Here is a 21,956-nt window from a genome sequence, read left to right as displayed (position 1 = left end):
CACTCATCTCTCAATTTAACCCCACTGGCACTTGGCTACCAATATGTGGCACAAGGGCGCGCGATCAGGACTGGTTTGATAAATATAATTATGACATGGCACAAAAGACCCGAATATCCATTTCTAAGGAGTGGCGCAAGTGCTTCGCCGCCACATACAGTACGTCGCCCTGGAAACGGCGCCTCTAGAATGCAGATCAGGCGCGCAGCTCTTGTGTTCTCCTCAGCAATCGAGTTTGATAGCTGTCACTTTTGTTCACAGGAAAAGGGGGCAGGTGGAAATTACAATGTGCTCCCAAACCATCGCCCCGATCTTTTCCCTCTCTCCAGTTCTGAATTGATCAATTTGCCTCCTTTTTCCTTTTTTGCCCTTCCACTTACGAGCGGCGCAGTCCCATAAAAAAACGCTCACTTAGGCGCGCGCGGCGGCAGCGGGAGAGAGGTCAGTGTTATCCAAACAGTGCCATTGGGCCATTTGCTATAGCACCCTCCAGCCAGCAAGCCGGAGGAATCAGAGCCCGTCACTTCAATCAGGCTTACAAGCACAAGCTGTGCACAATGAATGTATAATGCAAAGAGCAGATGAGCAAAATCAAACCCAAACCGAGAGAGAGAGAGGGAGATGGAAAGCTTGTGGGAGGTGAAAAGTATTGCCGTGCTGGGATACGAGTATGCTGTCGGTGTCAATGGCTCCTGTTTTGCTTGTGCGGCTTTTTGTTAACAGATTGAAATAAAGTGATTGTTGAAGGTGAGAAAAAAGACTCTGAGCAAAGCCAGCAGTAATATGGAACTGTTGTTCGTGTGTGCATACGTATGTGTGAAACCAGTGCTAATGTGCAGGTGTCTGCTTATGACGGTTTATTTCAAGATGTGACTGTTTTCTCGGTGCCTCGTATATCTGACAATACTGTGACTACTGGAAAATGACGTGCATGTGTCTGACAGTTCTGTTTGCTCATTGTATAGCTGGGATGGCCTTTGACCACATTAAGTTCTTCAATATCATTGCTCCTCTAATCATATCCAGACCATGAAACATTCGAAACCAGAGACATTTACTCTTTACTCATGTTCAACTAAAACGAGAAATAAACACGCAGAATGAGGAAGTGAGGAGGCATTGGGGAAAAGATGGGAATGAGATACAAATACAGAATAATGGAGCGAACATGTGACATTAAGAGCTCAAGGGAGGGAGAGTATGAAGGGAAAAAATGATGTTTAAAAGAAAAGAAAACAAGCATGTGTGGAGAAACAGGGAGGCCCCTAGGTGCAGAGAGAAAGAGAAGTGTAAGATGGAACCTGTTTGAAACAAACTTATGATGCAGTTCCTCATTCATCCTCTAGTTTAGAAAGAGGCGGAGTCAGGTTTGGAAAACAGGATGTTTTTATGAGACTGCAATGCAATTACCTGTTACCTTGACTGTGTTGGTTTTAAGAGCTGGTTGGCCTTGAGGTTACCTGGATACACCTGGGAGAGGCGATAAAAGGCTTAAGTAATGAAGTCAATGAGCTTAAATTAAACCCATGCCAAGTTAGTTTCCGGGTTCATCGTCAAAGTGTGTCTGAGGTGCATTACCCTGTTAGTTTTCTGGGCCTTGAGACACGCGATCTGTCCTTAACTGAACTGTTTGTATCTACAGAGGTGAATGCAGTTTACATGCTGTGGACTGTGCCCTGCTGAGACACAGGTGTTTGACTGACAGGAATATATTTGGTCACTGAACTGTGAGTGCCTAAGATTCTCATCCCTGCAATTTGCATATGTGTGTGCATGTTTATATTGGTGTGTGACGTGTCTGTGTGCATGCACGTCTGTGTGTTTACATGGTGAACGTTTAATGTCAGTTAGCAGACAATAGCCTCATGCACACAAGCACACACGAGCACTCTTCCCCTATTAGCACTGTTTGATCAAATTTAATCCGGGCCCATTTGACCTCCACCTTCCCTATGACCTCTAGCAAACTCCCAAGAGAGATGAAGGCTAAGGTGTGTGTGTGTGCCTTGATGTCTGACTAAGGGTAAACACTGATGGTCAAACACACATCCCCTTTTTCTTTCGCTCTGTCTACCCGACCAAATCTAACCTTCCTCCCTTGTTGTTCAAGCACCTCCCTCTCTTATTTTATTTTCTAACACCCACCTAGGGAAAGAAAATTAAACTTATTGTTTTATAGTATCAATGTGTGGATTGGATTTATGACTTTCAATGGATCTGTTGAGTATGTGAAAAGAGTAATAAGAAAACTTACATCAGTCACTACAGCCTGCTCAGAGTCGTCAAAATGATGGGAGAGCGTGATATGAATGGAAACATAAAACTATATGTAAAACAGAATCTTTTTTTGGTAAAACTTTATGTTAAGATTATTTTGCTAACTTACTTGAACTAACAATGTACAACAATTCTACAGCATTTATTGATCGTTAAATTCAAGGTTTACTGATGCTTATAAAATTAACTTACAAAATTAGTTAACAATGCAAAAAACGAACAGGAAAAATTTAACTATATTTTTAATTCAGTAAATTCAACAAGATGCATAAATGTAGTAAAATAATATGTGATGGAAAATCTGTCTGTTCTACCCCAGACCTTCATTGTGAACAAAATGCTTGTGAACCCTTTTTCCTAGATCGTTCTGGGGTCATATGATGCCTTGTTTTGCAAATATATGTTTATTAAAATGAGTCTTCATTACAGGGAGAGTATCTTTGGAGAAAGTCATATGTTTACTATTTTTCAGAAGCTTTCATGTGTAATTATCAGTGAGGTAATTGTCATCGATGCATTAAAGTCTTTGACAGTAAAACTTACAACTCTTTCTCTTCCTTTCTCGGTCTATTATTTTTTATTAATTTTTGGGAATATAGTTGTTGGCGTCTGTTTTTGAGTGCACTCTCTTACGCAGCAGTCGGTATCAAAGAGAGCGCGTGAAGTGCCCCTTGTTCACACGAATAAATGAATCGGTGAAATGTCTAGAAAACCTGTGCCTCTCTCTGTCTCTCTCTCTCTGTCTCTCTCTCTCTGTCTCTCTCTCTCTGTCTCTCTCTGTCTCTCTCTCTCTGTCTCTCTCTCTCTCTGTCTGTCTCTCTCTCTCTGTCTCTCTCTCTCTGTCTCTCTCTCTGTCTCTGTCTCTGTCTCTGTCTCTGTCTCTGTCTCTGTCTCTCTCTCTCTCTCTCTCTCTCTCTCTCTCTCTCTCTCTCTCTCTCTCTCTCTCTCTCTCTCTCTCTCTCTCTCTCTCTCTCTCTCTCTCTCTGTCTCTGTCTCTGTGTCTGTCTGTCTCTCTGTCTCTCTCTCTCTCTGTCTGTCTCTCTCTCTCTCTCTGATCTCATCCCTGTTGAAACGGAAATCGTTTTTTTTCTGAAATTGTTAAATCTTGTTACAATAGTTCATTTAGCTAAAACTGGTGCTGATTTATCATTGTAAACGAAAAGACTGTGCACAAAAATAGGATTGTTATGTTATTAAATAGATTTCTTGCCAATTCTTATGTTTGTATTACTATTAAATATTTTGTTGTATTATGGAATAATAATAGAAATATATTTAGTAATAAAGCGATATCATCATTCGTTCTGGAGGGAGCTATAATAGATTTAGGCCTATTTGTATAGCTGTATTTTTTTCAAGGTAAATGTTGATGTACTAATGTGTTTTGACGTCCTTTAGAAGATAATGAAACAGCGCGTTTGCACATGTGAAATAATAAATTATCCTTTAATTCACGGTTATTTCGTAATTCAGGTGGCCCTGAACATTTTATCGATCAAATGGAACATAGCGAGCAATATCATGAAATTTCTAAAAGACCTTGAGCTGGTAACTGTTCTTTCGCTTTTCTCAAGAGCTGCTCTGTATTTCCAAAAGCATTTAAAGAGCCCAAACAAAACTAGACACAAACATAATGTAGCAATTAATTGATCTTTTCATCTCCCCAATGATAAAAATCCGCAGGATCCCTTGGACACTTCGTCATGGTCTGGCCCTGGTGGGCCTTAACCTTGGACCATACCGTGGCAAGGGGAGCTTTAAAGCCGAGGGGGTCCTGAAGATGTGTGGCAAGTCAGGCCTTCCACATTATATGCTTTAACATGGATGGCAAATCCACCGCGGTTAAACAAACTTAACCTTCATTTGTGAAACGGTGCAACTCAAAGGGCAGAAAACTACTTGTGAAAGTAATAACCGCTAGGGAAAATCAACAGGGGGAGAGAGAACGAGGGAGGGAGAGAGAGAGTGAAAGAGGTAAAGAGCAGAAATCATTTAAGTTGAAAAGGCATTTTAATGAGTTTGCTCAGACATTGATTTTCCGCAGTAATCTTTTATTAATATGCAGTGGGCGTTCTGTCCCTAAGCCCAGGGAGGGGTCAAAGCCTGTCAGGACCCCTACTCCCTCAAATAACACCCCGAAGCTGCAGGGAAAATGGTATTTTAGCTAAGGCAAACATTGTCCTGTCTTGGCTTATGGGGCGAAATAGCTGTTTATTTTAAAACTTGTTTCTTGCAAAGTGTCTAACCTTTTCTTTTTGAACACTGACAGGGGGTCAATGAATGAAAATGCGATGCCTAGAATTGATGTCTGGTTTTGCTTCTAGATTAAATGTAATACAACTCGCAAGTGTTTAAATTGCGTTTAAAAGAAGGATAAACGTATAAAATAAAACAAGATTAAATTATGGCGCAATTGCATTCATTTATTATAACGTCCATATGTTTTTAGAAACAATGATGTTTATTAATAGGCATCTTTTAAGTTTATTTCCATTAAAGGCTACGTTTTTGAACACAAATTGACGTTTTGGTCATATATAGGGTCTGTTATCATTTGTCGTTTTGTCTTCGTTTATCGTCATAAAATATTTTCTCCAGAAAATGTGATCAATGTTTGAGACTTTTTTCTAAATAATCAGTTGAGTTATTTGATATATTAAGTAGGCCTATTAAAGAGTTCAGCATAGTTATTATACAAACATTGTAATAGTAGATAGTTTATTTTGTAAATAGTTATTAATTTAAAGATTATCAACTCAAGAACCAACATCTTAAGAGACAAACATTTTGTCAAGGTTCGGGCAGTTCGTAAAGATGTTGTTTGCCACCTGGTGGCTACTATAGAAATAATTTGTATTTATGGTATACTAATACTCTCATGTCTGACTTTCAATAATAGAAAAAAACACATTCATATATGTGTATTATGTGTGTTGTTTTAAATATATTTAAATATAGCAGTCAAATCTTTTAAGCAAAATAAACAAGCAAGACCGTATGCTTTGACCACCAGTAGAGGGCAGCATGCATTCATTTCAACACTGAAAAAACACCAAGGGAAAGGACAGGCGAAGTTCATTTTCGTATCTCTGTTCATTTTAATACTTGAAAATGCATGAAAAATATACTCTTCATGAAATAATAAATATAAAATTTCTGTATGAACAAATGCACAATTTACAAATCATAAGTGTCATATCTGTGTGAACTATTTAAAGTTGATCAGTTATCTATCAGTGATCATATCACATAATAAAAGTCTCTATTATATAATTAAGGTGTTAGGCTTGAACCTTTACATGATACTGATATTTATGCATATTATCTTATATTAGAAAATTGCACATTCATATTTTGCTGTCTGCTTTTATGGGGCATAAGGGAACAGTCACTTAGCAATCACAAAAAGGCACAATCTGTAATTCACTAAAGCTAATTTTTTATTACATTCCAGGGATCAGCTTTAAGTGGAACCATCTCATATGTATAACCAGATGTTCTCTGCTACGATTATTTGTACTGATTACCATTTTGCCAGATGTAACAGTTCCAACCAGCATTTGCTGACATATACCAAAACTGATCTAAGCAGCACCTAAAAGTTCTTTGACCCCTTTTATTTTGTTCTGCAAAGGCACTCAGATACGAATCTGTCTCCGATTGGGTATGAGCTTCCAAGGGTCCCTTCAGCATCTCAGGAAGTGAAAAGCAGTTGTGAGATGAGACAACAGACCAAAAGGCAAGTCGGCACATATCTTGGGTTTGGAACAGCAGAGTCAAGTGCACTGGGGGTTGTGGGCTGGCTGGGGAGCCTCAGTGCGCTTCCTAGCGGTGTTCTTCTGAGCTGATGTTCTTGTTGTTTTAGAGGAGGGTCCACGGTCACATAACCATTGGTTATCCTGATGTTCAGATTTGGCGTCGTACTGCAGCCAACACAGTAAAAAATATGGTTAAATCTCCAAAATCCAAAGCAGTACTAATTTACTGTGCAGCATTGAATTTCCTGATTCCTGATTGTTCCTCACCTGTCTCCTATGCGCACCCACAGGTCACTAAACAGCCGGGGTCGACTGTGCGCACGGTGGGTTTTCCGGGGGTGCTTGTACCGGCCAAACTCCTCTAGCTGGCTGAGACTGTCTGGCAACAGCATGTGTGTAAGCTCCTCCTGACTTGCCTCCTCCAGCTCAAAAGGTTCTGATGTCCAATCTGTCACAGGCTCAGAACTCCCCTCAGTGGGAATCGTAGTGGTCACCTCAGTCTTAGACCTTTTACTTAAGTAAGAATGTGGAGAGACCAGGTTATCAAACTTGTGGCATGCAGTAACATTATATGTGATGTCAATGTGATGAAAATGAATATAACATGTTTGCTTAAAATATGTATGCGGGCTATCTGAAAACTGGGCAGCGTCAAGAGACACAACATGGGAGATAAGAGACTGTTGAAAAAGCTCTTGTGTAATGTGTGTGTATGTATGTGTCTGTGTGTTTCAAAGAGACTTCGGACTTCAAACAGGGCCGTATCAATCTTTCGGCTTGCTAAGAATTTACGAAGAGATAAAATTACCCATGGGGTCAAAGCCACAACTTGAGATTATTAAAAGTTTAGACATTCCAGTCCATACTGCCAGCTGCTTACATGATACAATTGTGAACTGTCTTTCATCATACTAAAAAGTTAGAATGTAAACATTAGAGCGGAGATTCAGAACTATACAAATCTTTGTGTCTACGCCTACACTGACTAAACTACACCAGTAGGGGGTAGCATTGCCCAAGATTATGTCCCTGCGCATACTTGTCACATCCAGGGCTCAGTGCCCACTGGGCCATTCCAATACAGTAAACATCATTCAAAAGCCACACACGCTGGGTAACCGTGATGCCATTTGTCTTATGGTGAACCCTACTTCAATACAATCTGCCTCCCTGTGGTCAGACCGAACAGTCGTGCTTAATGCGTCCATGAAACATTTTGTTTGGTTTCAATCTCGTAATCACCCATATGTGCACCGCAAACGCACTGCACGAATCATTTGGGGCCTTGTGTTTGTGGTTCATGAGCTTTTAGTAAACATCTGTCTGGCTGCCATCAAATGGTGCATGTTTTATTTGCCCATCGTATCACCTCATTTTTCCTCTCCAGTATCGAGAGTATAAAGGGAGAGTGAGAGGGAAGGAGCAAGCCGGAGAATGTTGGAAGGGTTTGTGTTTCTAAACCACAGTCAGTCTGTCATTCAGTCAGTCCATACAGCTGTCAGCTTGTTACCACTGCCACTTTAATCATGTCCAGCAATTTGAGACCCCTCTCTGTCTGCATCTACCACTTCCACTATACTGCACTCTGCCAGGGAAAATAGTTAGAACTAAAATGTGCAACAGGAGGCTCTTCAAACGATGGTCGGCCATTGTTGTGGTCTTTTGCAAGTTAACACTTAGTTTTTGGGACCACTCGCCTGCTCTGTGCTTTCATTTTTCCATTTGCTTTTTTGTTTCGACTAGATGTTGGAGCCAATACAACTGCTGTTTTAACGAGAACAACCTACACAGCCTCTGGATCACCTCCGTCCAACCCCTCCCCAAAGGCCTGTTGAGTAATGATATGAATATGCCAGCAGGGGGGGGGGGGGGTTGCCTTTGTGTGAGCTGGCATAGCACCCCTTTCTACAAGATAAATGGACGAAGCCTATGAGGCATCTGAGTTGGCAAAGAACAGGTCTGGCCCACCTTGTCATTGTAAGCGGGGGGAGATCAAAGGCATATTTCAGCTCTGTTTGCAGTTTAACACTGTAAGTGGAATATCCTCCCGGTGAATTACAATGTGATAGGGGTTTCTATGAGGTGAAAGATGACGAACTGGGAAGTGTGTGTGTATACAATATGGTCAACTATTTTCTGCGCTGGTAAATACAATTAAATTGTGTTGTTTGATAACTTCATAATGATTATGTGTGTGTTTGTGCATGTGCAAGGTTATTGGCACAGTGTGAAGGGGATTAAAAGAAGTCGTAAACAGACACAAAAGTCATGAAAAAGTGAAGGTTAGCTCCGCTATTAACTATTAGCCTGGTTAACTACACTGTTAAAAATAAATGTGCTTAAAAAGTTCTTCACACAAATGCCATGGAAGAACCATTTGTGGTTCCACAAAGAACCATTCAGTCAAAGGTTCTTTAAAGAACCATCTGTTTCTTACTTTTTTATAATCTGAATAATCTTTTGTGAAACAGAAAGGTTCTTCAGATGTTAAAGGTTCTTTATGGAACTTTCTTATGGAATCACCTTTTTTAAGAGAGGCTTCTGTCATATATTGATTGTTAAAATGTTAACACATCTATCATTGTGACAGACGAAAAGTGCCTATTGGGGAAGTTGTGACACTCGGCGCCCATGTTTGCAATCACCTTTTTCTAGTGGCCTTCGTCCCCATTCATGGTTGTGGCAGAGGCACATCTTGTTAATATCAATTATCTTTGGTAATAAGGGAGTCACAAGATAAGTTTTTAGATGATTATTTTGGTAAACTTATTTGCGATAATATTATCGCTAAATACATTAATAAATATGATAATAATAAAAATAATATATACGTAGTAAATATAAATAAATGACGGCAGCACATAAATAATTTTTTTTTTTTTTTTTTTTTTTTTAACCAATGATATACACTCAAAATACGAATGTAGTGAGGCACAGAGAGAGAGAGAGAGAGAGAGAGAGAGAGAGAGAGAGAGAGAGAGAGACAGAGAGAGAGACAGAGAGAGACAGAGAGAGAGACAGAGAGAGAGACAGAGAGAGACAGAGACAGAGACAGAGACAGAGACAGAGACAGAGACAGAGACAGAGACAGAGACAGAGACAGAGACAGAGACAGAGACAGAGACAGAGACAGAGAGAGAGAGAGAGAGAGAGAGAGAGAGAGAGAGAGAGAGAGAGAGTTTGTAATCATTTTGGTTGATAAGGCAAGATGTTAAACACTTTTATTACACGGCTCGTTGGAATGCTTGATTCTGATTGGCAAGTCGCGACATTTGCAGGTTCGTTATTCCTAGATAACAACAGCTCAAAACTAATAACACACGATAACCTGGATGCAGCAAATTATTTTGACAGGTTTCTTTGACAAATTAAATGTATATATAACCGAAAGTAAACCGCTTTTCCTCTCAGAAAGTCTGCATTCGGAAAAAATTTGCTAATAAAAATATTTCAAGTGGGAAGTAGCTGTTCAATAAGCGGGATAATGTACAAGCAGCCGGCTGTTCGATATAAGCCCCTTCTGTGTGATATGAGACCCTCAATTACGTAACACCATCTACTCTGTTGGAGTGTCACCCAGATACTGACACTGAAATATATAAATACAATTTTATGATATGTGTAGTATTAACACAATATTGATAATCATTATTAATATCAAAATTATTGTCAAAACCTATACTGTGAAACCCCTAATACTAATGGAAATTATTAAGTGATTTGGAGAAACACACGTGTGTTGATTCTATAGGCAATAGCAAAAAGATAACACATACTAATGTACAGCAGGTATATTTTGTATTAATACTCATTTTTATATAGAATATATGACCAGGAGTGTGAGTCCTCCTTAAAAAATGGCTTTGAACGCAGTTTATCCAATCAGAATTCAGTTTTTTTTTTGTATTGCAACCTAAACATGTTCTCAATGCAAAACTGTATTTTGTGCATGTGTGTGTGTGTGTACTGACTCTGTAATGGGCTCTTGTGCTGGCGTGTGGGTCACTACGTAACCCTCCTGGCGCAGAATGTCGAGCACACTGTGGTTCCCCAGGAAATGACCTGCAGCAAACAGGAAACATGGAGCAGCTGTTAAAAAGGTGAAGGGCAGTGAAAAGGATAGACTGTGTGTCAGAACGATGTGTACAAACACAATGCAGACAGTCAAGTATGCGTGGTCGTATGTCTGTGGGGGCTTTAATAACCCTCACACTCTCTTATCCTGTATTTTGTCCATCTTAGGGTGCACTTGTTTCTTGAAGGACCAGGCCATATCTCACGCCCCCATGTTCATGCCTCCCCGCTCAGCTCTCACGTATAATGCGCTCATAATTCCTTCACTCTTGAGACATCAAACGCACGCGCTCCAGCACCACGCTGATGAAAGCTGTTTCACTTCTCCGAGAGGCCGATAATCCCGTGTGTCACTCAACCCAGCAATAAGCGCTAATACACCCTGACCTCATCGCCTCAGCATGCTCCGCGAGCTTATTAACGGCACGCTGAAAATCTTCAAGGCTGTCTCTTTTCATGCTTCTTTGTCATCATTATTTCGCTGATCACTCGTGAAGATGGGGCGGGGGATGGGGTGAGGGGGGCCGGCGGCGCTTTCTTGGCCGTGAAGTTCAAAGGCTTTTAGGGGCGACTGGCACGGAGCGCGAAGAGGCTACCGCTGAGCGTCGGTCAGATCAGACGGTAAGATTACGCCGCTCAGCGAGGCACCTCGCCCATCGGAAAGGTGGGAAGAAACAGGGGTCCCATTGAGGCCGGGCCTCAGCTGAGACCGCTGATTCAGAGAGGTTCAGTGACATGGCAGTATGGTCAGCACGTTTGCATGGCCACATCCTCTAATGAAGTTTCGTATAAAACTTTGTTAAAAGCTGCCTTTATAGATATATTGAGTGAAACACATTCTATGTGAGGTGATCTATTTCATGGGCTGCATATATTTGCATAGATTCAACAACATGAATAACCCCGCTGCTCTTACAGGCATTCGCTTAGGAAGTAGTTACTGAGGGAACATTCGCTTTCAGAGGAAGTAGTTAGCTTGAGTTTCAGGCTGCGGTGAAGTGTGGGTGGTCACCTGGCTGAAGGCTAACTACTCAGCGATGGCTATCGTCTCATTTTCCACAAAACACCTGGAGATGTTTTCTCTTGGTTGGGACTTGCATTGCCCGCATGTGGGGTGGATGCTAAAATCCAAAGATGCTTTAATTGTCTGCATGGACAATGAACCATCTTAGACTAATCTCTCACTCTCTTTTTGTAAAGACACTCGCACCCAAAACACCGGCAATCATAAATAAATACACGCCCAGAACCAACCAAACAAACAAACCCATACTCCATAAAAACAAACTCACAGAGTTTAGCTCTCCAAAAGCTGATACAGTTTATCATGAGTTATTCGTGGTATTTGTTTTGTAACCTCAATTGGTATATTTCAATCACTCAAGTGGTTCCATTGGCTGTAAGATTTTATAATAGGTACTTTGTTCAGTGCCTGATTAAAAACCCACTAAATCACTTTGATATATGTTGTAAATACGAGCATTTATGTCTTCTATATGATATGTTATGCAGAAGGGTATATAACCGGAGCTATATGTTGTGAGACTGTAAAACCCAAAGCTAGTTCTTGTTTTCTTTTTCTGAGTAATTAGACGTTCTTCATCACTTTTTAGCAGGACTTCTATGGTTTTCTATACAATTTTCAAAACCCCCAGTTCCAGTTGGTTTGAGTATTTTGGGTTGTGTCCAAGTATGTCAAGCACATTCATGCACACGATTCCTAACACACAAAACCATACACACACTCACTGCACCTATACATTAACTATATACATATTGAATAATATAAATGGGTTACTTTGTTGTGACAGCAAAAATAAAAAAACTAACCCTGAATATAAATCTTTCTTTTCTTTTTTATATTATAAATATGAATAATCTAAATTAAAAGAATATTAACGGTTTAATTTTCGTTATGTCACACCATAGGACACATTACTACAGTACCGTATAAGCTATATTTGTCAACCATATACAGTATAATTATATAGTAAAATAATTATAGGAAAATATATATTTAGCAATATAGAAAAACTATATTTGATTATATATAAATTATTTAATATAAATATAATATATTGATAGTATATACTTAATTATTACTTTAAAATATATAGAATAATACATGGTTATTATTTTTCAGTATATTGAATAATAAGGAATTGCCACTTTATGGAAAAATATAGAGACTTGGTTTCAATATATGGAAATATCTCACTTAATATATTGAATATATATCTAAATGTATTCATTTGGAAAACTCTTTTATCCAAAGTGACTACAAGTAGGAGAGCATATAAACATTTTGTCAACACATTAAACAGGACACACACACACACACACACACAATTACTGTAATAAGTATGAAATACATAATGAAATGTATACATTTGTGATACTGTATGAAAAGCCAATCAGCCATTTTCCTAATAATTTCATTAATGAATGTTGTTATAATGGTAGTTTTGTCGTTATTTCCCTCTGTTTGCTGTCTGTTATTCTGAGCGTGTGTGTATACCTATGTGTAAGGGAAGCCTCCACCACAGTCGTATTCTAACTATCCAGTTCTTAATCCCCATGATTACCCCACAAACTTCTGACCTGTAATGCAGTACAGCTCTATCTAATCCACACACACACAAACTGCCCTCTGCAAGTTTTACAGCAGCAGGAAATCTATAAATCTCAACATGGTCTCTGAGTCAACAAACCTTCTGTACTGCCCCGGGTGTATGCGAGAGTATATGACCCACAAATCACTTAAGAGAACAGCTCTCGCACCTTCTGTAAATCTCACAGTGAGATCAGGAAATTCCAGCCCTCGGGCCATCTCTAGTATATCTGAGCTGAGCCGAGAGATTAGTGAGAATTAAGGGGGTGCTTCTGTCTTTTACCTGTCCGATGGGACTCCTCGGGTGGTAGACGCAGACTCTTTAATGAGGGGGCTGGCGTTGGGTGTGGTAGGGGTTCGAGGAACTGGGCTGAACTGTTTAAAGGTCTGTGTGAGGTTCAAGGGTTTGATGCAGAAACACATAGACTGTTTCCTTTATGGCTTTAAATATTTACATTTCCCTTACAGTGACTGGTGGAGTTGTGGGCAAGCAAACTTTACACAGAGACAGAGAGGGAAAGAAAGAATCCAATGGATCTGGCCATTTTCATGTTTAGGGAAATGTGAATAGAAGAAAGATACAAAGTGAGAACAGGAGGGCATTAACAGTCTCACAAGGGTTAAAGCATTTAGTGGAAATTGCCCATGGAGTTTGTTTTAGTTTCGGAGAGTCAGGTCTCTTTGAATGCTGAAGCAGCAGACATAATTCAAGAGAAATAAGCCTTTAGAGATACACACACATGAAATGGTAACATGCACACATTCTTGCTGATAGTTTATATCCATCGCCTTTTTCATATAAAATTTAATTTTATATGGGTTTTTTTGCATGACAAACGCAGTAAAAAACTTTTAAAAACTAAACAAATTGCTTTAAAGCACAGATGAAAAACAGATTATCTGCTGGTTTTGTTTGTCCGTCTCAGAGGAGTAATGATTATCCACAACCAAGCGTAAAGTCCTTGCTTTAACCCCCCGATGACACACTGAGCACGAGTTTAAGACATCACTCACTTTCCCTCATACTGTGACAAACAGAGATTTTTCTGCTCCGTCTCTTGTCCTCTGCTTTGGAGTGCACTAACAAACTCTTTAAATGTACGTGTGCATTGGCTGAACTCGCAGGTACGGCCTCACTGTAAAACAGATTGTGAGAAAGTGTGTGTGGGTGAGCACATGTAATGTGAGCGTAAACTCCATTAGCACTCAGATCAGTTGTTTTAGTATCTAATGGGGCGTGTAATAGCGGAGTCAGATAATGAGCTCTGCTGATCTAATTAGCACTTTGAGTCTCTTTAGCATCTGCACAAACATCCTCCCAGACACACACCAACACAGCGCCACGCCTCAAGACAAACGCAGGGTTTCCTCCAGGGTCCCGAAAGCCATTAGAATTAAATTGAATTTTAATAGCTGGGCATTTTATTGCGTGACAGTTTGAAGTAATCATTTCATGGCAAAAGAACAAGAAGAACAATTATTTATATTTAAACACACCCTTTCAGATAAAAAGGTTTTAAGATCACGAGAAACAATTCAGCAAAGTGATCCTACATTTTTAAACGGTAGTTTGTATATTTATATAGGCCTATCCGCTTGTTAATTCGTGACGTAGGGACGTAGGCCCGGTTGCAAGCCTCCACTCAGAATGTTATTAAAACAGCCGTTTATGAGCACTGTTTATTCATATCGCACATGTAAGCGGAACGTTTATAAACTCAAAGTGTATACTACAGTCTCGAGGCTCACAGAACCTCAGACATAAATATTTTTATAATTTGTAAAAATAGAATCACAGTGTGGCCTTTTTGTTATAGGGATAAAGGATGTGATCGAGGGGTTTCGGCAGTTTAACATCAGGCCATGAGCGTATATTCACATTTTATTTTATTTTACAATGGCATCTGATAGAACGATTGGAATGGGAAATGGTAACTGACCTTCCATTTATAGTGGTGCATGTTGTCAGGCTTAACAAACTGATTGTGGTGCCATTCTGGTGGATGGACCAATCAGAAGCATTGACATTGGAGTGAGCGTGAGACTGTAGGGTATCAGTCAAGTTTTACCACAAAAATGTCTAAGTGAAATGTCTTTTTGTCATAGCATTGGTTTCATTAGGCGCTGACCATACACTGGCGATCTAGCTGCCTAAATACTGGGATGGGTCCCATGAGATGGTCTGTAGTGAGCTTATCCATTTCACGATTCACTTTCCACAACCCACAGTTTTAAAGATTTGTATGTGCAGGAATTAAATGTCTTCATTTATTTGCATGTGGTCTAAATAACCTTGTTGTCCTTTTGAAGAGCCCATTGAACCATTTATTTTCGAGCCCTTCTGTAAGGAACGACAATGCAGCAACCGCCACAAACAACTGCAAAACACATGTGCTAAGTGTTCCTTCTCAATACACACACACACACTGATGAATGATGATTCATTCAAACACAGTAAAAGATAAATGGCCGTCCGTGCGCTCACCGGAACAGACTGCATTAGTTCTTCAGCACCTGTGTTATTAGCGTCATATCTCTATCTCACACACGTGCTGAGTGTGTATTAAAGAATAGAGTGTTGCCTGGGCTGTGGCCATCGCTGGAAATTCCTGGGGATGTTTTCAATAAGACCATGAAACTGTGTTGCACAGAGGAACCAGGCAAATGAGAACCTGCTGAAACTGCACACATACAAACAAAAACACACTCCATGTTTAGCAAACTGGTAATCACAATAAGATGCCGTAAATATATTTGTATGAGAGAGACACAGTTTTCAACAAAAAGTGGTAGAGAAAGTGTTTGTGCGTTTTATTGTGTGTGTGTGCGTGCGTGTTCTCTACCATAAACAGATGTGCCATGCTGGTGTGTTACTGTTTATTGGTTGACCTGTTATGACTGTTATTTAGTTTTCAGAGTCTCATGAGGTCACACTGAAAAAAGAACAAGGCAATATAGATGAAAGAATATATTTTCTGATGACAAACAGAAATCTATTAAAACTCTAAATGAAGCCATGGTTTAATATTAGTTTCTATCAGGTTTGTAAGGGGAAGGAAAACAATAATAAACTACAAAAATAAAACAAGGGAAATATCAAATACAAGATTCAATATTTTGCATAGCACTCTTTTAGCACTACTTTCAATGCTGGTAGAAAAAGTTTAAAGTGATAGTTCAACCCAAAAATAATTCTGTCATCATTCACTCACCCTCTTGTCATTTCAAACCTGTAGGACTGTCTTTCTTCTGCAGAACACAAAGGACGAAATTTTGAAGATGTTGGTAACCAACCAATGGCGGCACACATTAACTTCTACAGTATGGCCACAAAACCAACGTGTGACCAAAGTCAACGGGTGCAGTCCCTGTTCGGTTATCAACATTTTTCAAAATATCTCTTTAAGAGGGAGGCTATTTTTGACCTCTTGTGAGGTCAGTCCTCTCGAAAATGTATAGTATGTAATTATAAAAATAAATATAAACAATCAAATAAATATATGACATATGGTTTTAATGTGCCCTACCACTCCAAAGGAGCAGGCAGTATAACCTAAACAACTTGTGGCAATTTTAAAGCTGACCATTGAGTTTCTCCTACAGTTTTTACCTGCTATACATTATGAACTATTTAGCTATGAAGGTCATGGCCTGATGTATGTGTAAGGGCATATGTGTAAGATTTCCCAAGAGAGCTTCACAGCCAGAGCCATTGGACTTCCTGTAGAACATGGTTTGGAGTGTCAAAAAAAGGAAGGTGACGGCTGTAGAACAAAGATGGATGATCTATTCAAACTATTTTACCAGCACAGCGTATACTGTAGCGTAATGACCCCCAGAAAGCCTCAACGAACATTATGGTAACTGTAGAACCCTCCGAGTCCAGGTTTTAAGTCCTAATTTTGCTTTATGTCAGTAGCTCTGACCCATTTCCTGGTGAAATGGTCCAAAGCAAACACAGCGTAACTGTGAGTAATTCAAACAAGAGTTTTAAACAAACACAGTTAGAGTCGGGCCTTAACACTCCAGAGATGCAAACTAGAGCTTCAGTCGACCAGCTATTGTTGTACCGTGAAGCGTCTGGCTATGACATTTACACGGTTTTTATTTGTCACAGTCATTCACTGTAGTCTAGAATTAGACTGTTAGTACTAATGAAAGACACACAAACGTAAACACGCGTCCTGTGTACACCACAGCTATCTCTTGGGACCTGCTGCAGAGCTCAGGAAACATTAGTGGTATTTACCTGGAACGCCAATCGAAAACAAACAACTCGCACTGTGCTTGTAGACTGCCAGTGACTGCATGTTTGGATTTAGTCACAACCTGGAAGATATTTTGGTATTTATGTGTGCTTGTAGAAAACTTATTCTCTTAATTTCAGTTGTCAGTAATCCAGTCAATGTTTGTGTGTTTTATTTGTTGTTATTGAATTGCCAAAATGTTTTCTGCATGCCATGAGAAATCGTGAAATAATATTATAAGGTCATATTAATATTAATGTTAACAATAAAAGTGCAAAATTGAAAGTGAGATGAAATGAAAGACCGTGTAAACTGCACACAGGTGCACACAGAGCAAGAATGGAAGTGATGTGTATGTTTCTCAACTGTGGGAAAAGTTTTGAGGGCCGTGTGTGTGTGTGTTTCAAGTTATAATAACTTCTCTGTGGTAACTGAGCTCATTTTCATGTTATAGACCAGTGTAGTCTGAGTGTGTTTTTGAGAGAGAGAGTGTGAGAGAGAGAGAGAGAGAGAGAGAGAGAGAGAGGTGGTTGTAAGGTCATGTGACTCACCAGCTCCAAAAGCAAAGAAGAAGCTCTGTGTGGGGCTTCTCTGCAGGAGGGCGGAGACACGTCGTGCCATCCTCTCATTGCGTTTGTAAATGAGCTCCTGACGCAGGTAACTGTCAATCTCCTGCGCCGTCAAGCGCTCATGATCTGGCAGGGTACTGTTGATGAAATGCGGAAGCTGATAGAGAGAGAGAGAGAGAGAGAGAGAGAGAGATTACTAAATGCCTGGCTGGCATCTGAGTGGGAAACTAGGTGGCTAGGAACTTTATACAAAGACATGTATACATTAATTCAAACATGGTTTTACTGTCTGTGTGCATGTGTTTAACCTCTATACACTCTTATTTATTTGTTGTATAATGTATAAGAGCTATTCTACAGCTGCCTGGTTCTGTCTGTGCAGTTATATGTAGATTCAGACAAAAAGAGAGATTAATAAGGAAATTGTCTCTTACAATGAGTCTATTACAAAAATTAAACATGACGTGATTGTGTTATTTAATATGCAGTGTGGTCTACTGGAATAGTTTTGGAAATGGTATATATCGATTTTTGGACAGGAGCAGCACATTCGGCTAGTTAAAGTGCCTAACTCAGGCCCCATAGCTGTAATTTATGGAAAAAGGGCACTTCCCATGTCACGACCAGCTATACATTATCCAGAAATCCTCATAAGGGAATAACGGTACAGCAACGGAGGAAGACAGGGAGACTTAAAAGGGAAAAAGTAAGATGGCCTCTTGTTAGAACCCAGAGCTCTGGAACATCTAACTGTGTGTGTGTGTGTGTGTGTGCGCATGTCCGTGATTATTCACACACCCCTCTAATGAGTGAACCTTTTGGGCAGAGAGGGTAAATATCACTGTGTGAGTGTGTGTGTTTATCTGAGAGATTCCAGTCTGAGCTGTGCACTATCACAATTGAACTGAAGTACAGCGGGCCTGGAAGTCAAACCTTTGTCTTGCGTGTGTGTGCTGAGCACATATGTGCGTGCGTGTGCGTGTTCTGACACTGACGGATGATCTGCTCTTTCCCTGTTAGGATCCAAATTTTTACAGAGGTTTTCAGAGTAATGTCCTCTTTCTCTTTATATATCTTACTTCTACAAAATAAAGACCCTTCTCTATTTTTCCATTTTTAACTATTTAAATTTCAAATTTGATTTTGTTTTAAGTTATTTTATTAGTTTTAATTTTAATTCTAACTTCATGTTAATACAGACTTAAGGTCTGTATTGGAACTGAAAATAATGATAGTTTTCATGTCTAACAAAGATTTTTCAGTCGTCATAGAAGTGAGGTAGGCGGTGTATGTTTTGTTATCCGTTCCCTTGTGCTGTGATTGACAGGATAGATGAACAACCTTCTTCCCAACTTTTGTTAACAATTCCATTTAACAAAAGCAATAACAATTCGGTATTGCACATTGCTCTACAACACAGTGCATGCTTGCTAATTTCATAATATTCATTACAAAGCATTACAAAAACTTGTAAGGCTAAAACAGCATCTAGGGAGCATAGGTCTGCATCTGGTTGTAGTAAACACAGATACAAATACGGAGAGAGGAAGAAAGCAGTGAAAGGGAAAGCTTACAGATATCTTATCATACAGTAGAGCCATTCACTGCCCTGTGTCTGACCTCTGCAGGAAATATGGAAGAACAGAGAGAAATTTCCTCCCTTCCTTCTCTCACCGACCCCTCGCATTTACTTCAGTGTTGGTTCCCTATGTGTGTCTGGTGTTCTTTATTCTCTTTGTGTGTGGTTTGGGTGAAGTGGAGAGTTGTAGGCCATCCATCAAAAGGAACCAGCTGCTGCTTAAACTTTAAGCTCATAATGACTCCAATGCATCACATATATGTACACACACATATCAACTCGGGTGACGTGTAAGAACAACACTAAACGCAAGCATTGTGTTAATGCGTGTGTGTTTGACTGTTTGTTATGGATTCGTATAGAAAAGGTAATCCTACAGTATTGTTGAATCCAAAGGCCCCTGAAGGAAACAGGACTAAATTAAGACTAATGTTTTAATGAAACTGCAATACAGTCTGTGAGGGTTAGGTTCAGCATATCAACAGGGTAATATAAGAACAACGAACGTCAATTAAAAGTTTGTACTATACGTGGAAAAAGTGAAAAAGAATATTCACAAATATGAAGTAAAACATTCATCACACAAATCATATACCAGACCACGGTAGAGCCTGTTCATATTTTTATTTTAGTAAATGAACTAGCATTGGTAAAAGATTCTTACAGGTATAAAGTCGTTTTTAAGTTAATGTGTACCTGTGATGTGTCATGGTTTAAGATGATGGAGTTGAGGTCACCACAATTGTAGTGCGTGATGAGGTCCTCAGTGGTAAAGGCGCCCTGCATGATGCCAGCTCGCAAACTCTCATGCTGGAGTAAAGTCTGGTTTAGAGCAAACAGCACCTTAAAGAGAAAGAATCATTTTTTATGAAACACACAAGCTCAGTCATTTTCTGTCCTTCACATACTAATGATGTCACATCAGACACAAATAGGCAACAATGTGTTCTCCTACACGTACTTATGAGCACACTCTTCATTTATTCACACACTATAAACAAAATCAATTGAATATGATTTTTTCCTTAAGAAGTTGCCAAATATTACGCCAGCATACACAAATAGGCAGCATAAAATGGCCAGTTTCCAGAAAAACAGGTATGGGGAGCGAATGTGAGAGCGACAAAAAAGACAGGGTGTGCACCTTTAAAAACGACTCTATCTCCAGGGTCCAAGGGTCGTAAATTTACAGCCCCCATTAAAATAAAAGTAAACCCTCTTTAGAGAGAATTTATGGTGTGCAACAGCCACAGACCACAACGACACAGCAGCGGTCCCAAACTCATGGGCTTGAACTTAAAAGTCCCACCCACTCCACTTTCATGCCACTCGTGAGTGGCTGAATCGCCCAGCTCTGGCTGTCAATCACAGTTAAGCGTTTAGACAGGAGAGGCCATTGGAAAATGCATTTGTTCTGTTATTTGGCAAGGAAAGGTAGATTAAATTTCACGCATTCTGCTGGCTTACACATTGGTACCCGATCATGTGTGGTCAGCTGATTTGTGTACTTGATTACACCTCTCTGTTCTGGCTGGGAGTCATCACACTAATTGCCTTTGAGATTTACAGACAGGGTGTGTTGGTGAGCGTGTGTGACAGAAATACAGTAACGAAAATTGCCTATGAGAGCAGTGATGCTGACTGATTTATATACAAGCTTACAGAAGATTTAGACCGTGCTTCACAGAGTAAGGCTAGAAATAAAAGCTTGTCCTTTTCTAGTGCTGGGAGCGCTGGTCACAATGTGCTGTGTACTTTATCTGTATACAGCAAGGGATAGGTTTAAAAGCTTAAGGGGTGGTTTCCTGGACAGGGTTTAAGTCTATAGTCTCAGAATAACTTAAATGTATGCGATGTCTTGATGGAAAAAAAACTTGCACTGGCATATCTTAAAATATATCAGTGCAATTGTTTTGTCTCAAGATCAAGGCCAATAATGTGTCTTTGTCAAGTATGTTTTTAAAAATGACTTAATTATCCTAATTTAACTAAAGCCTAGTCCTGGTTTAAGATAATCCCTGTACGGGGAACCGCCCCTAAGCCCTATAGCAGTTTAGCAAAACATGTTGATCTGTGATGCTCATGAAGGCAAAAACTGTTTGAGTCTGGCTCATGTAAATCCCTTAATTCAGTTCCCTGTTTTTTTTTGTTTCCATTTATTTCCTATTCCCTTTTCACTACACTTTCGACCAAATTTGAAGCACAGAATAAGGAAAATCATGCCATATTTTTAATATCTCAATTATTGCTCCTAGACATCAATTAAATTAGATTAAATTGAGAGCCAAATAGAAACTTTGTCTTAATTCCTACATCTCAGATATTTTTCCTGAGAAAAAACAAAATGTCCAAAAAATCCACAATAAAGTGAATGGGGCCCATTTTGAAGTAAACTACTCCTAGAATTAGAATGAGACAATTGTTTTCTTTTTTTCGTCTAGATTTTTTGGAATTTTAAGAGAAACATCTGAGACTCAAAGTTGATATTTAGATAAAAATGATCTAAAATCATGACATTTCCTAAATTATGAAAGAAAAATCTCTGAGCAATAAAATCATTCAAGAGTAAAAATTGACTTGAACCATTTTGCACTTTTCAAATTTACATACCGCAAATTAAACAAGAACAATTCAATGGATTAAACATGTTTTAATCATTCATTTGAATTTCCCGCTATTGTTTTCCATTTTCAAACTAATCTATTGGACTCTTGAGTCTTTTTCCGTTGCATGTGTGACCTCAATGTGCACTGGAACAATATTTAATTGATTAAACGTTTTTTAAACAATCTATTTCAGCGAAGTGCTCTGCAGACCTTTGTCAACCTGCCAGTGCGGTAA

At 39.4% G+C, this 21,956-nt stretch overlaps 1 protein-coding gene across 1 annotated transcript in view; it reads right to left on the bottom strand.

The window, feature by feature from the left end:
* Positions 1 to 5,359: 5,359 nt before the first annotated feature.
* The window catches only part of trabd2b (TraB domain containing 2B), a 44,672-nt gene continuing 28,075 nt past the window's right edge, over positions 5,360 to 21,956 (bottom strand). Inside the window, exons 3-7 of the mRNA XM_079468108.1 lie at positions 19,812 to 19,958; positions 17,519 to 17,693; positions 10,007 to 10,097; positions 6,303 to 6,548; positions 5,360 to 6,200 (exon numbers count right to left, since the gene is read on the bottom strand). Coding sequence (XP_079324234.1) covers positions 5,972 to 6,200; positions 6,303 to 6,548; positions 10,007 to 10,097; positions 17,519 to 17,693; positions 19,812 to 19,958 — 888 coding nt within the window. The 3' untranslated portion in view covers positions 5,360 to 5,971. The remainder of the gene's footprint in view (positions 6,201 to 6,302; positions 6,549 to 10,006; positions 10,098 to 17,518; positions 17,694 to 19,811; positions 19,959 to 21,956) is intronic.

The sequence above is a fragment of the Barbatula barbatula genome (assembly GCF_947034865.1).
Source record: "Barbatula barbatula genome assembly, chromosome: 11".
NCBI lineage: Eukaryota > Metazoa > Chordata > Actinopteri > Cypriniformes > Nemacheilidae > Barbatula > Barbatula barbatula.
The sequence above is the reverse complement of the archived record's forward strand: the minus strand, read 5'-3'. Positions and strand labels throughout refer to the sequence as shown.